This window comes from Ambystoma mexicanum, chromosome 7q, assembly GCF_040938575.1.
Source record: "Ambystoma mexicanum isolate Mex_15411 chromosome 7q, UKY_AmexF1_1, whole genome shotgun sequence".
Taxonomy (NCBI): Eukaryota; Metazoa; Chordata; class Amphibia; order Caudata; family Ambystomatidae; genus Ambystoma; species Ambystoma mexicanum.
The window spans coordinates 1,027,666,305-1,027,684,907 of record NC_090941.1 but is presented as its reverse complement, the minus strand read 5'-3'; the positions used below and the strand labels follow the sequence as shown (position 1 = coordinate 1,027,684,907).

The 18,603-nt window shown below is 45.1% G+C and overlaps 1 protein-coding gene across 2 annotated transcripts in view; it reads left to right on the top strand.

Annotated features, from left to right (window-relative positions):
• RNF121 (ring finger protein 121) overlaps positions 1-18,603 on the top strand; it is a 421,292-nt gene that overhangs the window by 302,351 nt on the left and 100,338 nt on the right. For both annotated transcript variants that reach the window (XM_069640316.1, XM_069640317.1), the window contains exon 8: positions 7,460-7,561. In XM_069640316.1, the coding sequence (XP_069496417.1) occupies positions 7,460-7,561 (102 nt within the window). The remainder of the gene's footprint in view (positions 1-7,459; positions 7,562-18,603) is intronic.

Sequence of the window (18,603 nt, the reverse complement as noted above, 5' to 3'; positions counted from 1 at the left end):
CCTCCGACCCGCCCACTTGCAGATTGCGTCTTCCCTACATCATCTCCGGTGCCCGCGCATCTCGCGCGCGCATCCGGAAGTGCATGGGAAGTGCGGAGGCTGTTTGGCTGGGACCGCTGCTCAAGGATAAAAATTGCAACTGATTGTTTTTCCTCGCCTTTGTTCCTCGTCTCATGCCGCGAGTGAAGCCGTCGGCAAGAGGAAACGCGAGGTGTGTGGAAACACCTTAACTATTATTGTTTAGATCTTTAGTAAGATCTGCTGGACTTGTGCTGGACTTGTGTGCAACTTCTGCATTTCTTTCTTTGTAGATACGCGCCAACTTTTTTTTTTTTCTCTTCCCCCTAGCTCCGCCCTCCGACCCGCCCACTTGCAGATCGCGTCTTCCCTACATCATCTCCGGTGCCCGCGCATCTCGCGCGCGCATCCGGAAGTGCATGGGAAGTGCGGAGGCCGTTTGGCTGTTCGGGTGAGCGGAAGGGCGTTCGTGGATTAATCTTGGATTAAATATAGGTTCTTTTTTTATGTTAGTACACTTGTAGAGTCTTCTATTGTATTTTAGGTAGGATCTTGCTATTTAAAATCCATAGCTATTCTGTGATCTTTATAAAAATAATTAAAAAAAAGTGTGAGTTATTCTATCGGGCACTTATTTTGTCATCATATATGATGGCCAGTGGTCTGAGGAGCAGAAAATGCTCAGAAATGGCGATCCCCTTTAATCTTACCGACCAAACTAATAATGGGGCATCTTCCATGAGTACTGCCGATATGGATATTACAAGACATCCGGTTGACCTGAATATAGAATCAAAAAAGCCTGACTTGTCTCCAGGCATTACCAATGAATCGCAGCCTTGTAATAGTAATCTAGATCTCGAAATTCTGGCTGATTTGGACTCCCGCATTAGGTTATCTATCGGTTTATTGACTCCACTAATACCAAAAAATCGTGAATCGCATATGAATGCAGATAATTCTGATGTATACTTACCATCAAACTTACATCTGCCATTATCACCTGCAAATGATATAGCTTTAGATAATGCCTCTCACTCGGAACTTCCTATAAGCCCTGATCTCCATGTTCCATACTCACAAAATATTGGGAGTGAACTTAATTCATCCCCTATTTCCAAAGACCAAGAACCATTCACATTCCCAGTGATAATTCGGATATTGGATCTGTTGGACAAAGGACATGATGTCACTCACCTAGAATTAAGGGATATAAAATATTCTATGAATGAGATTATGTCCAAAGTGACAAGGATGGAAGGATTTATTCTTGCTTTGGAAGGGCTTAATGTAGGGGTAAAAAATCCCAATGAGGCCAAAACTATCATTTGTCATGAACAAAGCACACAAACTGAAATCAATGACTCTTTTCTTCAAGGTTCTGCCAATCAACCCTTTAAAGGATTTGACTTGCTCCTATGTGAACTAGGATCTCTCAGCTCCACAATAGTTGAACTTAAAAATAAAATTGAACCTCCAACCCCTAATATATTACCAGAGATAAGTGGGAATACTGATGATAGCCCTTCAGCCCTAATTAAACTCATAGAAGAACGAAAACACAATGATGGTATTGTCGATAGCGACATTGACTATATAGGCTACTCTTCTAGAAGATTTCGCAAAAATCAAAAACGGTGTGTTAAACGTGCTAAAAAAAACGGAGATCTGCCAATGAAAAAATCTAAAAAATAAATCTCTGCGATATTAGAAAGTGGGGGAGAAGATGTGTGTGATGTGGAACAGCTTTCTGTAGAATGCCAATCACACCTTGGGGCAAAGAATATGGAGGCGAAAAAGACAATAGATTCAATACAGCCTTCTATTTCAAACAATCATGTTAAAATTGTTAATGTTGAAGTACATTCAACTTGTGCAAACTCATTAACTATACCTGATACTCCAACTGATCCCGTTAAAACAACTGTAGATGAAATAGAAGTACAGACAATTCAAAAAATACTGCCGACCTACTTTAAAAGTGTAGGTAGAAAACAGACATCAAAGAGAAATGGACAATCTCATAATTCTCCTATTGTATTGAACAAAGGTATTAAATCTTCTTCTGTTGTATTGCCTAAAATGGCCCCGTCTTTGTACTCTGAAACCTTAAAAAAACCTGTCTCTGATACAATTACTACAATGGGTAATGCACCAGTTATCCAAAATGGTGGAGGAAAGCTTACCACTATTCATAAACAGTTGCATATTGGGAGTTTACCTCATCAGTATTTGGGAGAAGGTAACAGTGTCATTTATGATACGCATGAAAAAAATACTCAACTAATACCATGCATAAATAACGATGTAATCAATGTTTATGAGTCTACGATGAATATACAAAAAAGTGGAACCCCATCATTTGAGATGACTGGTGATATTAATGAAAAAGCTAAGCAAATTTTGCCTTGTATAAATAAGGATGTAAAGAATGCACATGAATTTATGCTTAATTCCTTAAAAGCTGGTATCCCACCATTTGAAATAACTAACCAGTTTTTGAAGTCCCAAGAATGCGATGATGAAAATATTGCCCAGCCCAATTCGTTTTGTCAATCATTTGTAAGTATCCCTTTATGCAGAAAACTTAATTCATCTGAACTTGCAGATAGGCATCATAATGAAACCCACATTAATTTGAAAAGTGTGTTGAATCTAGATGATCATATGGTAAAGTCAAATGGTTCAGCAAATGCTAATGAGGGTAAGATTACTGGACATTTGCCCTGCCACACTACGGTAAATAGTAAGAAATGCATTAATATGTTGGGCCTGGAAGGTAAGCAAGAAATTCTAGGCGATGCCCGTATTAATAGAAGATATTTTTTGGATCTTCTATACACAATTCCATCATTGAGGATAATTGCGTCTAGTGATATTGATTGTATTTCTTTGGCTCCAACTAATAATTACCGTATGACATGTCATTTATTTTCTGAACATGTGCTGAAACTTATTTGGTCCTTTAAAAGGGAACTACATGAAATGGGTTTTTCTTTTCACGTTTAATGATGAAAAATTGGCAGGAGAATTCTTGTTTGATAATCAAAAATCCGTACTTTCTGAGCAAAACACAAATGGAGAATTGACATCTAGCACAGGACATCAAAAAATGTGTATTTCCCAGTTATTAACAACTGCTCGAACAAATAGGGAAATGGCGTGGATTGAACCACTATTGAAAACGATATTTGCGGCAAGTCCTAACTTATTTACCTCATAATTAAAGGATAAGACAGTACTTACTGTACTGTCATGGAACTCATGTGGATTTAAAAACATTGAGACTTGGCTGCCCACTCTTGTTAAATTGCCATCAATTTTCATGTTTCAAGAAACAATGAAAATGGAACCACTTGCTATCCCTGATTATTGTTCATATTGTTCTCCAGCTAGTAAAGGGGTTGAAGGAAGACCTTTTGGTGGGTTAACAATTGCTGTCAGTAATTCCATCGCCTGCACTATAACTCTGGTATACTCATCCATACATGTTATAGCGGTCTTCTTGAATCTAAACAAACATGACAAAAGGATTATTTTAGTTATGAATGTATATTGTAATCATTTGAAGTATAAATTGTTGGAGATACTTGATGACATAGATTGTTGTTTTGACCAAGCGTCAACACTTTACCCCGAATACGACATTATTATGGGTGGTGATTTTAATTCACATTGTATTGGAACACCAGTGTATTATAAAGACCACAAACAGGCAAATTCAAATAGCTTTAAGAGAGGAACTACATTTCGGAATTATTTTGATCACTGGGGTATGTCGTTTGTGAAGTTCGCTATGGATTCTAACAATTATACTTGGAAAAGGGGCGATACTACATCAATGATTGATTTCTTCTGCGTCTCTGATTTGTTGTTACCATGCATTGAATCTGTTATAATTGGGGACATTATTTATAGCGATCATGCCCCCATTACTCTTAACACTTCCATGGTTACGAATCAATGGCATGCTAATCAGTGCTTGCAAGCCTTAGAGACGAAAAGAGAAAATATATCTCTTAGATGGAATCCTACCTTATGTAAGAGATTAGTGGAGAATGTTTCAAACCATGTAAAACATGAGGTCAATCCTTTAATGCCGGAACTATACTCTATAGAATGTTTAAATCAGATGATAAATGAGTGTATCAGAGAAACTCTTATAAAACTTGGAATAAAACAAGCTTCTATTGCGACAAATCACAAATATAGATTTAATTATAAGATTAAAATTCTGAAAAGAAATAAAAATCGTGATATTCGAAAGCTTGAATTAGCGAAACTACCTGCTAAACTTTACTCACTAAAAAAGAATATAATCCAAGAATACAAATTTAATGTAAAGGGAGTACATATAGAGCAATATAACAAAGAAAATTGTGAGATGATCAAAGCCATTTGTAGTAGAAATTCCCGAGATATCTGGGCTGCCCTAAAAAAAGGGGATACGGCGGATTTATGTAATGAATCTTTGATCAATGCTGAAACTTGGATAGCTTATGTTAAACAAAAATATGAATTACCAGAACGCTTTGCAATAAACCAAAATGAAGTAGAGTTATCATTTACTGACATACAATTTGTATGGACTACTTTTGATATTATGTGGGCCATCAAAAAACTATCTAATTCTCGGGCCCCTGGCCCTGATGGGATTCCATCTTGCGTTTATAGGTCTGATCCTACTTTTTGGAGTATGATCCTAAAAATTAAGTTTGATAGTATCTTAGTGAGTGGCACTATCCCGTCTTCATGGGTTACTTCCATTCTTATTCCATTGTATAAAAAGGGTGACCCTCGATTGCTTGAGAATTATAGACCGATATCGCTAACAGATGCGGCGGCAAAAGTGTTCGCTATACTAGTTATCTATGAGCTTGATAAACATCTAGCAACTTATAAGATATATTCGAAATGCCAAGTGGGATTTAGACGTCGAATGGGAACAACACTAAATGCGACTATAATGAAACATCTGATTGCCGGAGTGAATAATAATGAACTGAGCACAATTTACATTGCATCCATTGATATGTCTTCTGCGTTCGACACCGTTGTGCGCAATGTTTTATGGACCAAAATGCGTAAGTCTGGAATTCCGGAATATTTGATCTATTGGATCAAGAAATTCCATACCAATACATCTTGTAGAATTCGTCTAACTCAGGGCGGTTGTTTAACTGAACCAGTGCAACTTCATCTTGGTTTAAAACAGGGCTGCAATTTTGCAGCCCTGTTGTTCAATCTTTATCTCTCTGACATAGATAAACTTTGGGAATCCACACTCACGATACCAGCAAGGCTTTGCTCACTAAGAATACACTGGTTAGCCTTTGCAGATGACCTCATCTTTTTCGATTTAACTCCTGCTGGTCTTCAGGCTAAGATAAATATATTCATAGATTTTGCGTATGAACATAATCTTCGACCTAACCCATCCAAGACATGTATAATCTTTAAATCAAATAAGAAACTCAAAAATTTCAACTGGAATATCGGGGGGACTCGTCTGTGTGAACTACAAGAATCTACTTATTTAGGTTATCGCCTGAGCAGTGCGAATAGCATAAATTTATGGGTGGAATATATAAAGATGAAAGCCAGACCACTGTTAAGCCAGATGAAATTTATCTTTCATAAGCTGTGTAAGTTTTCAATGACTCCCCTATTAAGAGTTTTTTACATTGAAGGTTGAGCCTATTCTTCTATATGCCATGGATATTTGTGTCAGTAATTTGCATAAGCAACTTGATTCCATACAGGGTACTTTAGTGAAGAGAGCTTTATGTTTATCTATATCAATCCCGAACTGTGTTATTAGACATGAGTTGGGACTGATTTCCTTGTCCACTAGGTTTACCTGGTGGGCTCTCTCAAACTATTCCAAAATTCTTAACTATCCTGATAATTCTTTATATCAGGATCTTTTTGAATTTACAAAGGGTTGCTCATCCAGTTCATTCACCAGCTAACTTGAAACCATGGCTAAAACTTTAAATAACTTGGGCACCGATAATGATGATTTGCTTATACGTCCTAACTATGTTAAACACAAATTGTTTGCGAACGACTGGTGTAAAACTCTAGATGAAATATCAACTTTGAGTACCTATAAGGAATATGCAAAATTCCTTCACAAAAGAGATGATTGTTGTGATTATATAGCGTTGTTTCCGTGTAATAAAATCAGAATGTATTACATGAGATTTAGATTAAATCAATTTCATACCCTTGAACGAACAAAATTCTGGCGAACTGAAGGAACTAATCTAGGCGTCACTAAGTGTCGCTTTTCGGGGTGTACCGAACAGAAGGAAACTCTAAAACATTTAATTTTAGAATGCCCACATTTTAGAGATGTACGTACAAAGCATTTTCTACGTTTCATAAATGTGAATTACGAAGATTGTATGATATCTCTTTGGACTCGATTGATGCAAGGAAATGAGAGAGCATTAATCTTCGCCTTGGTTGAGTTTTTGAAAGTAATTGAGAAAGAGATTTCGTTATTTCAGTGTTAAAATTTTGTTTTCATTGGGTTGTTTTCATATAGAAATTGTATTAATGCTTTGTGCTACTTTTATAATTTTAATGAGATGTTCTGTATTCTGTTTGGTCTTTTGAATGTGCTATTTTGTAAAGGTTCTTTGAACTATAAACAAATAAAAAAAAAAATATATATTACAGGGTTGCTATTGAACATCAGAACGGTTATATAAGGCAGGTTTAGCCAAGAATAGCAACTGTTGAAAAGTAATATGGGTGGGAGACATAATACACATGTACTAGCTACCTTCACCCGCCTACCTGCCAACACCCATCGATACAACCTAATATATACTTTTTTCCGTTGTAGTCCAATTCTCGAAATATTTCATTTTCATGTGAGCAGCAATACTATTCTTGATATTTCGTCCTCCCACACCTGACCCCAATGCTGAGGGCTGCAGCGGGATCTTTGAAGCACCTTTTTGAGCGCAAGCCCCCTGTTCTCAATGTCTGAAGCAGGATGTGTACTGCTTATTGGAAAGTAATTTTGATTCTCCAGAGAAAATGAAATGAAGATGCGGGGGTGTGTACATGTACTATTCATGAAACCACTTATTTTTAGCACATGTAAAACATTAACGTTGTGACAAGTCTTTTGTATAGGCTTGGGGGAGAAGGAGGGAGCAATATTTCAGCTAAATCTGTAAACCTTTTGCTGTGCTTCATTTTATTTCTTTTTTCTGTCTGTGAGAATGATTATAAAGGAAGCAAAAAATTGTGTTGGTGCTTTCTCCCTTGTGACTGCAACTCAGTCAACACCTGATTGATGTCACTGCAGTGCACAAAGACCTGTGCAGATCACTCTATTTTCACTTCCTTTTCTATTCCCTTACGATACTGGACTCGGTTTCTGTGGTTTCATGCAACATCTTCCTTAACTGCTGCCCTTCAGATTTCACGAGTTCTGTATCCGAGGCTGGTGCATCGTGGGAAAAAAGGAGACTTGCCCTTACTGCAAAGAGAAGGTGGACCTCAAAAGGATGTTCAGTAACCCGTATCCTTTGCTCTAAATGTTGGCAAATGTATCAATGCAGGCAATGTGATCAGTAACACTAATTTAGTTTGGGTTGTTAAGTATATGGCTAATACTCTGGAAATTTGTCAATTCTCTATGGGTCGAACATTTTGGTAGGATCACAGCACAGGGGTACAGAAGCGCAGATGTTTTTTTTTTTAGTGTTATAAGTTAAGTGTTCTAGATGTTTATGGGCTGCATAGCATTAGATGACATTGCCCACGCCTTGAAGTTGTGTTTTCATTTGTAAGCATTTGGTAATTGTCTGGAATAGCAAAATGGTGCTTATGGAGGTACAGTTGGCAAAGACCCCATCAGCAGTCTGTTGTGGACAGCACTCTGGGGTTGTTGGATGAAAGCAAACCCCACCCTGTTAGGACGACATACACCACGCTCATAGTCACACACCCCAGCAATCTTTTACATGGCCTGCCTCCTCCTCCTTGGTCCTGCTATGAGGCATTGATGCTGAGGTGAAACGGGTACACCACATGTCGGCATTCCTACACACCCTATGCAATTCCTTTACTCAGTTGTGCTGTTTAAGGCTGATACACCAGGTGAGAATCTGGACGATCAGGGGCATGCACAGCTACACTCCTAAGGGGCGCAAAATGTTTTGAATGCCCAGGCATTTGATGCCAATAACTGCCAATAGTGTGACCATAGGGATCTGTGATGGCGGATGTGGATTCTGGTACTATTGATTGTAGTGCATCATATATAACTAGGTGGCAATCACCAAACTCTGCTTCGTATACACGGTCACTTCACTAGCTCTGTGAACTCTTCAGTAATCTACTTTCTGATGGATGTGGTCTTCCTTTAATTTCTCTTTAATATGTCCACATTCCCACCTGGAAACATATCCACACTTAATTAATTGCAACCTTCAGTGTGTCTGATATCCTTGCTGTAGTCATGACCTCTGCAGAGTGGAAACATTGGTAAAAGGGCATATGGGTTGTCTGACTAAAAATAACAGGTCTAATTCCTTTTTAAACAAAACAATTAATATGCCAAACTACTCCCCTAAATAATGTCCTATTGTGCTGTGCATTTCTGCTGCAATTGAACTCTTATTGTGTAGGATTCTTTTGTCTTCAATCATTAGTTAAAACCCACCAACACTTGTATGTGCAAGATATGGAGGACATACTCACTATGCTTGAATAGGTTCCATGAGAAAATGGTTCAGTATTAGTCCCTTTTTATTGCATTTCCCATGAGCTGGTGGTGTCCTCCATGAAGTCATGGTTTTTCACCTTACTATGATCACCTGGATCATAGCAAGAATCTGAGCTTATCTTCTGTTTTAATTTTTCTTATGTTTTCTGGGGGGTTATTTGTCTTGGTCTCAAGGAACACCAAAGGGAACAAGGTTTCTGCCCTCCATACGCCGTCCTCGTGTGTTAAGTCAATGGTACAACTCTTGGAGTATCATAAAGCACTGAGTAAGAACACCATGAATGTTGAGCCTAGTGTTCTACAGTCCCCTTTTCATTGAGTTCTTGGACTACTAAGGTAGCTTTTGTACAGCCCTAAACTTCACTGGGCGGGGGGTGAGAGGGCAGTGCACTCAGCACCTCTTTGTTGATTAGTGTGTCACAGCAGCCAGGCTTCACTCAAGGAAGGGGGGAAGTAGTCAGTCCATGCAGTTATCCAAAGAAACTGCATCACATTATACTGAAATATACACCTTTTTATAATGTTACACAGCTCTCTAATAATTCAAAAACCACTTGGACTAGACCCAACACAAAATAAAGACCTAGTGTTTGTAGAACACTAGATTGTGCCAAGGCACTTACCCCACAACATGGCCCCACTAACCTATGGTGAGCACAGCACATATAGCGATCAGGATGGGCGAGTGAGGTGACAAGACATTTGTACATGTAATGGTTAAAACAGAATCTGAATTGCCAGCAGCACCCAATAGTCCAAACCTCTAGGGCATAATATGAATATAAATAAGCACCTCTCATTAAGTATAGTACTTACAGGGAGAAAAACCTCAGCCGGAGGTCGCCAAAAGCACCAGGTCATTATAATTCAGTAGAAAATAACTTCAGTGGCACTAGTAGTGGGGTGGATATCTTCTAACTGGCTTCAATTGAATGCCAGTAAAACAGAAGTGGGCCTGTTCAGGACCACCCATCTTCTCGACCAGAGCAGACATCCACGCCCTCCCTGTTTCTTGGGCTCTGACTTACTGTGTGCCCCTAAAATAAAAAAATCAGGGCTGCATCTGGCAGGAAAATATGGGGAGCGAAGCCCAGGTTAGCACTAAGGTACAATCAGTGTTCGGTACCTTGTGCCTCCTGCGTCAGGCCCTCCAGTTTGTTGCGACAGATGACCATTCAGTGGTGGTTGGAGGTTCCGTGGTGGTTGGATCTTTGAACTCCCAACTTGATTTTTATATTATTGTGTATTAGTATAGCGCCTTATAGATGACTGGTATGATCTCGAAGCACTGTAGATTGAACGTCCTTAGCGACCGTTGTAGTGTACAGCTAGGCTTTGTGTTTTTTTTGTTTGGTTCCCCCTCCCCCTCCCCCTTCTCCCATGCGTTATAGCTGCTTCTAGCAGACTGTTGAGGTGTTCATTGCCAACTTTATGGTACAATAGGGAATATGCTATGGCATTGTAGTGAACGAGGGTGTGGAGAGCCTGCAGCTGCCTGGCCCAGAGACTGATGGTGTCTTGAGTTGGCTTTTGTTCCCCGAATGTTCCTATTATCCTGTGATGCCTTTATTAGCCTGCCTCTGTGGCCCAACTGGTCTTTACTTTCTAGATAATGTCGCTCTAGCTGAGTTCTGGCCATTGGCCACTGCTTAGGTGGTCCCTTTCATGGTTGGGGGTGGGGCGGGTAGACCTGGTTGTGTCGAACATGGGGAGGCGGCGTGTTCCGCAGTGATGGAGCCAAGGTAGAGTAGGTGGATCCTCCAATCCTGGCTGAATTGGAAGCTGGAATCACTAGCTGGAGGGCCGTGGTTAACCTTAGTGTGCGTGTTGGGAGGTAGGGCATAATCTTCTCTTGTAGGTATGCTGGCCCGGCCTTGTGCACTGCTTGGTGAGTGATGCATAGGATTTTGAAAGTGGCCCTATGTCCAATAGGGAGCCAGTGGATGGTGTGGAGAGCAGTTGAGATGTGATCCCTTCGTCCTAGTGCAAGGAGTCTGGCGGGCGTGTTTTGGACTGTTTGGAGTTAAGCCGTTGCTCCCAGGTAGGAGTTTGCAAAGTCCAATCTGGACATGGCAATGGACATAATGGCAGCCAGTCTGTTGGGGTAGGTGAGGGAAGATGCGTCTGAGGCCTGCAGTGGTAGTGACAGGATTTGGATAACATTATTGATCTGGTGGGACAGGGTAAGGCCCGAGTCCATTGTGCAGATAAGGTTTTTGACTGGTGCAGGTAGGAGGGTGGAGTGCCAGGGGAGTTGTTGCAGGCATAGAGCTGTGTTGCTGTACACCATGATCAGTTTTCCAGGGGTTCAGAAGGTGGTGGTGGTTTCTTGTCATCCATAGGTCAATATCTCTGAGCCAAGCTGCTACGTCACGTTGTGGATTGGAGTTAATTTTGGGGATTTGCAGGATAATTTGGGTGTCGTCTGCGTATTTCTAGCAGGTGAGGTTGTGTGAGTGGATGATCCCTGGCATAGGGGTCATGTAGACGTTGAAAGAGTAGAAAGGCAAGAGCCTTGGGGTAATCCAGTGTTCACAGGGCGCGCAAAGTTGAGAGACGAAGCGGGAGGAAAGTAATTTGTTTTCTGTTGAGGAACAAGGCAATCTAGTTGAGTGCAAAGCCTCAGATTCCTAGGGAGTGGAGCCGGTCAAGGAGGATTGAATGATTTATGTCAAAAGCTGCAGAGAGATCAAGGAGAACCAGTGCAGCGCATCCTTTAGTCTTCCAAGACTTTGGGGTCATCCCAGATTGCGATCAGTGTGGTTTCTGTTCTGTGGTGCAGCCGGAAACCCGCTCAATCAGGCTCTAGTAAGTTATTGGACTCTTCAAAAAGGTTGAGCTGAGAATATGCAGAGCGGTCCAAGTGGTTCACCAGAAAATGGGTCTTGGAAATGGGTCTGTAATTGATTGGCTGGAGGGGGTCGAGACACACTTTTTTCAGAAGTGGTTTGACATGTGCTACTTTGAAGGGTTCTGGGAAGACGCCAGAGGTGAGGGAGTCATTGAGGATGGACCTCACACACACTCCTGCATAGATATAGGTGAAGATTTCTTGGAGGAGAGGTGGGACATGGGTGAAGGGGGGGGGCTGGAGGGTCTGCTGCTGGATGGAAGTTTGAGGAACTCTAGCTTGAGATGGGGTTGAAAGATGGCGCTATGGGGGTGGGGATGGTAGAATCTGAAGGAGCTGGGTTGTGCAGTGGGTGAGGTTGGACAGTTTGCCATTAAGGGTGACTGTCCTGGGTTGTGGAAGTGTTGGGAGAGGGAGTTGCAGAGCGTTTACAAGGACGTGTTCTGTGCAATGGTGCTGGAGGGCTTCACAAATTCCGAGATGATCCTGTGGGGCTCTTTGCTGCTGCCGAGGCAGTTCAGGATTCTTTTGTTGTACTATGCTTTTTTGCCCTTTCGGATCTCAGATCTGTAGTTACGGTGATGGTGGGTGAACACAGGCCTGCTAACGGGTTTTGGCAGTACCCGGAGTGTGCGTAGCAGGTTTTCAGCCAGGTTGTGGAACCTTGACCTTGTTCCAGCATCTGTGTTCATGTGGGGGGTGGGGGGGAGAACAAGGTGTGCCTTGGTTGGAGGGTGCAGTGTGCGAACAGAGAAGTAAGGCTTGAGTGGTCTATCCAGATGAGGGGTATGGGGCTGGACACAGACAAGGTTAGAGGAGCTGAAGACTGTATCAAAGGCGTGACCTCCATCCAGTGTGAGTGGTACCTGTGTTATGCCAGGAATGCTTTGGTGCCTTTAGACTGTCTTCCAGGGGTTGGGTCATGGAGTTCTTGGGCACATCAAACCAGATGTTAAAGTCCTCAAATAGTGTGACAGATGGATGGCTGACCAGCGTGGTAGCTAGTGAGTCAGAGACTGATGGCAACATGTCTGTTGTATCCAGGTGGCCTGTAGATAAGTAGGAAGCTGTGTAAGAGTGGGCAACAGTGAGTCTGACTAGAAGGGCCTCGCAGTTGGCTTTGCATGGCTGGGTTTTGTAGAGTGAGATGGAGATGTGAGGTTTGGGTAGGATGGCTATTCCGTCACCTCTGGAATGTCTGTTGTGGGAGTAGTCGGGTGGGTAAAGCTTTGTACGCGACTGGTTCGAAATGGTCTGCAACCCCTGTTTCAGTGATGGAGATGCGATTGGGATTGTCGTAGGATAGGAGGTCAAAGATGCTGTCTGGTTTTGACCACAGAGCGGGCATTGAACAGGAGGCAGGTGACATGATGGGAAGTGGTGGTCCTCCCCCCCCCCCCCCCCCCCCCCTAATGCTTGTGGCCGGATAAGCTCTGCTGGACTGAGTGGCTGGTGGGGAGGTGTTAGTCGCAGAGGGGGGGTGTTGTGGGCAGCAGGGTCAGAGCAGTCGGATTGATTGAACCCGGCTGAGGGGTGGTAGTGCTAGTTCGCGCCCGGGATACTGGTTGAGGGGTGGAAAGTGAGTGAGGTGGAGCGGGAAAAGATTGGGCGGTTTGCCTGAGATCAAAGGAGGTGGATCGGGGGTAGGAGACTGGTGGAGCCGGTGTGTTTTGCAGGTTCTTGCTGGCTGATGAACTGGGTACGAGTATGGGGGAGGTGGAGGTGTAGATGAGGTAAGCAAGCGGTCGTGTTCAAAGAGGGAGAGTCAGCGAGTGGCTTGCAGGGAGATCCTGACATTTGGGCTGGGGACGGTGGGGTAGGGTGGACTGATTCTTGGGGGGGAGGGGGGTGGTCCGAGGGTCGGGGGTGGGGGTGTGCAAGAAGAGTAGAGGGTGAGCGCTGCTCTCTGTTCCAGAGTTTTGTGCATTTGGGTGACGGAGGTATGGTTGAGTGCGTAGGGGTCTGGGAGGGAAGAGGCCTGAAGCAATGGTTATGGAAAGAGCAAAGCGTGCCATGCTGAGGGGGAGGGGGGAGGGCTGAATGGAGTGGTCTGGAGATGGAAGGTGAGGGGATGCTGAGGGGGAGGGGCATAGCAGGTGATGAGGCGGGGGGGCCTGACTGGGTGGCATTTGGGCTGGTGAGGTGTGAGTGGGTTGGAATGGAGGGAGGGTGTGCAAAACGGCAGAGGGAAGAGGTTGGTACAAAGCAGAGCTCCCTATGTATGAGTGTTTGATATGGTGTAAAGTGTGGGAGTCCTAGGGGTTTTGGCTAAGGCTGGGAGGGATGAGAGGGGGGGGGAGACTGAACTGTGAGGGGAATTCCTGCAAAGAGGTGGGTGTACATGTTGAAGTAGTGCCAGTGAGGTCGTGGTGTTTGGATTTCCAGAGCGCTCCTCTGGCTTGAGACTTGGATGATGCTTGGTGTGTAGAAGTGGGGGGCTGAGGTGAGGGTCATTCTTAGCGGTTGACCGGAGACGGACAGTGGAAGTGAGTGGTGGTTTTGCTGAAGTGGGTGGGCGCGGGGGGATGCTCTGGATGTGTGTGGTGAATGGCTGTATGCAGAAGTGATGCTCTGGATGGGTGCGGTGTAGGTGTAAAGACCAGAGGGGGGTGGTCTGTACTCCTGCTCTCTATATGGTAGAGGAGAGGCACAGAAGACCCCAGCCAAAATTCGGTTTTGTTGGTAGCTGTGGACGAGCAATCGGGGCCTAGCTTCTCAGGTGATGCGGGCTGGTTCTTAAGTACAGTGTAGTCCCCAAGCACCCACAAAGGGATGTCTGCACACTGTATTAGTTAAAACAGTCTTTATATAATTAATATCAAGGTAATGTACAATATCACGAGAACTCACTTTGTACTCTGCATCTACTATTCAATGTCTTTAAAGTGCATCACCTGTACGGTTAAATGTCACACAAATCAGTTCGTTAAGGAAACCAACAAGAGGAAAGCAGTTGGTTAGAACAATTGGCAGAATACTGGCCCGATACGTAGACACAGTTCAGTGTGGAGAATCCCCCCCCCCCCCCCCTCCCCAACCTGGGCAACCTGCAGAATAAAGCTATATCACAAGCCCAGTCCATATATCGTTCACAAGAGTCTTTCCAATAGTTCAGCAACCCCAAAGTACCTGGCGTTGTAGCGTTCCTTGTCAGGGAATCGATGGCCCTTCTTGAGTGCCCTCCCTTTAAGGCAGGAGTCACGGGTCGTCAAACGTCCGGCGGAGAACAGGGTGATCTACGGCGGTGAAATGGCAGCTTCTTTCCTAGCGGTGCTCGTCGACAGGGAAGCGTAAACGTCCTACAAGGAAGAGGCGTGCTGGGCACCTCGATGTCGATAGTTCTGGACCGCAAAGACTTTGAAAAACTGTGGCCCAGCAAGGGCGTCGAGTTGTCGGTGTCTCTGTGGTCTTTGGGTGGTGGGAAACCCACTGGCGGATGCTCCTCGGTGTGTTGGCGGCCTGGCCTTCTCCAGCAGGATAAGGTGGGCGGCGGTGCGGACGAGCGTGTCCTTGAATCAAAAGTTCTTGGGCAACAGGAGCACGGCGGCACCGGTCGGCGACATCGGTCGGCAACGGTGGCGGACAACAGTCCGGGCACTTCTCTTTGGTATTCTGCGGCAGTCCCTGTCTCCGGTCAGCAGCCTTTCGTAGGTCTGATTACCAGGGAGCTTTGGCAAAGATCAGCTGGTGCACTATGGTCCGTCGTAGCTCAGGAAGAGGGCGCCTTATCAGGTCCTCTCTGGGTCAGTCCTTTGAGACACATCTGCTTTCAGATTGATGAATTCTTCTCTTCCAGCAGGGCTTCACGGTCAAGCTTCAGTTTCATTCCAGTTACTCTTCGTAGTTTGGACTTCAGCTTCTGAACACGATTCCTAGCAGTGAGGGGTCCCCAGACCCCTCTTCGAAGGGAATTCATCAGTCAATCAGCCAATCGGGAACACGGTGCATTCAGGCCATTCTTCTCCATCCAGACACTCTCACCACATAATGTGGATTCGGACAAGTACCACGCCATGCAACACTACACACTGCATTCCTTCCCGTTTCAGGCAGGGCTGTCTCAGTCATTGTGTCAAACACCAGATACCAAACCTCCACAACAAGAAGTGTAGCTTCCTCACACACTCAATTCACCCAGGTCCCACCCACAGGTGTACCCACAACATACGGTCGTTGGGAAGGCTCCAGCCAGTCTGGTCGGCACTTCCCCCACACAACCATATATGGAACTTCCACCAAACAGCCAGTCGGGGGGAAGGGACAGAGTCAGGGCTTCCTGGGACTTCGGGAAGATCAAGGTAACATGTGATGGAAGGCAAGAGGCCACGGGGGCCATCTTGTCCATCAGGAATCTACCGATTCCAATGACGGGGCCTGGGCATCCCAAAATGGAGGACGCTCAGGGCACCAGTCAATTCAGCATGGAGCTACCACCAGCCTGTACCCTGCTCTGTGGGCCACCCACAGGTGCCCAAAAACCTACACTAGGGGCACAGGTTTGTACCCCCACCCATGGGTGCCATAAGGGTATCCCATGGGTCTGTACACCAAACCAAAAGAGCTGCACCGCCAGGAGTCCCACATGAACTACTGCGCAGAAAACACGACAGAGCGCACAATAAAGCCGTAAAGGACAAGGATATGGAGGCCCTGTCCCTCAGATGCATTTTCAGCATCACAGTAGGTTGATCAGAGTTGTGGGTGCAGAGAGGTGTTCTCGATTGGTGTTACTGTTGCATTTCAATTGCCAGACCTGGTCGTGTGAGGGAGCAGTTTGGCAGGTGAGAGATTCCGGTCGGAGTGAGAGGTGCAGGTAGGGAGTGCTTAGGTCAGAGGTGAAGTACCTGGGTTGAGGGAGAAGCAGCCACGTTTAAGACACTGCAGTAGTTTAGGCTAGGTGGGGATTCCTCAGGGTTCCGAATTGCCAGGAGCTGGGAGCTATTTAGCTCCTGGATATAGCCAAGGGGAGCTTTGGTTAGAATGATCCCAACAGCTACCAGGAGCTACACTTGACTCTGGCAGGTGGTGCGAAACACACATAGTTATGTGATAGTAACTGTGCAGTTTTGGCAATGTGTATACAGGAGAATAAAGGACATGAGTGCTCTTGCCTCCGTCATGAGGATCCGCTTGAAGCCCAAAGCAAAGTGCAACTCCTTGTATGACTCTGACCTCGTTGCCTTTAAACGCAAGCGCAGGGTGGCTGAGAGGAAATGGCTAGCTTCCTGCTCGTCCGTTCTTCTAAAACCATCAAGGACCACATTGACACCCTCGCTCCTGCCCTGGCTGACTTCTGCAACCAATCCTTTGCCACTGGAGCCTTCCCCTCCTCCCCCCCGAAGCACTCTTGTGCACACTCTTCTCAAGAAACCCTCAGCTGACCCCTCCTGCCCAGCTAACTATTGCCTGATCTCAATCACTCCTTTCCTGGGCAAACTCCTGGAAAAGCTGGCCATCTCCCAGCGTAATCTTCACACTGAATCTGTTGTCTCCATGACCATCTATCTGGCTTCAGGAGAGCAGTTTCTGAGCTTCTGGCTGCTCTGAACATCCGTGACGACCTGCTCTCTAACCTTGATTCTAATCTCCCCTCTGTCCTCATCTACTCTTTGCTGCCTTTTGACAGTCAACCATGCCATCCTGCTCAATCGTCCCCGTGATGACCTGGGTATCACCAATCAGGACCTGGCCTACCTGACCTCGTACCTCTCTGATCGACCCTCCCAGGTCCACCTTGGGTCCTTCTTTTCCTCTATCTCGTTCTCTACATGTGATGTTGCCCAGGGGGTCTAACCTCTCCCCCTGGCTGTTCAATACCTGGCACCTCTCGCCCACTGCATTACCGCTCTCTGCTCCAACTTTCTGTGCTATGCGTATGACACTCTGCTTGTTTTCAGGCTACCCTCTCTTCTTCTCTTCTGTCTGTCTGCTCTCCAGGAGTGGTGTGCCGCCAACGATCACTGCCTTAATACCAGTAAGACTGAGATTCTCCTCATTGGCATGACTGCACTCTCCTTTGCTGTCACACTCAGGCACGCCTCCCTTGGCGCTCTTCCTGCTCCCACCTGTGAGGCTAAGCACCTCTGGGTCATAGTCGACTCCACACTTTTTCTCCTCACATCTGACGTCTGTAAGAAGTCATACTATCGACTGAACCTCCTCAGAGCTATTCTTTCTTTCCTTTCCCCAGAAGCTCAGTCTCTAGAGCTCTGGTTCTCTCTAGTCTGGACTACTGAAACAGCCTCTTTCTAAATCTGCCTGCTTCTCTCCGCCATCTGCAACTCATCCAGAACAGAACTGAGTGACTTGTCCTTGGACTCAAGCCCAGGGATCGTATCTCTCCAGCACTGAAATCTTTGCATTGGCTCCCAGTGGCTGCAAAGATTAAGTTCAAGACCTTCTGCATTGCCCACAAGGCCTTCTGGGGCCTGGGTCCTCAATACTTCCAACTCTTTGTAAATACCTTCCTACTCAAGCTTTTCTCTCATCCACTTCCAACTCCCTCAGGGCCAGTTGCTTCTCCAAGCAATGAGTTGGTGGTAGATCTTCAGCTGGGGCCTCACTCTGGAGCAGCCTCCCTGCCTCTCAAACTCTAGGAGAACCATGTCTGGCTTCCGGAAGCACCTCAAGACCTTCCTCTTTGCTTCTTCCTCTCCCCTGCTGATTTCCTGTCTGATACTGTACTGGTCACCTGGCTCCCCTCTGATTTTGGGCCCAGGTCCCTACCTGCCCAGTTGCACACCCGCACTGCCGCACAGCAACCCTTGCACTTGGGTCTGTATCTGCAACCCTACAGTCCCCCTACCTTTACTTTTGTACACCTCTGCACTTACCCTTGCACCTGCTGGCCGCACTTCTTGTTGTTTTTATTCCATGTATAGCTCTGCCCCATTCCCCCCCACCCCCCCCTGCACTTTTTCCCTCCTCCCTTCCCTGCTCTTGCGCAATATCAACGTCATTTGGCCTAATAAGATCATATTCT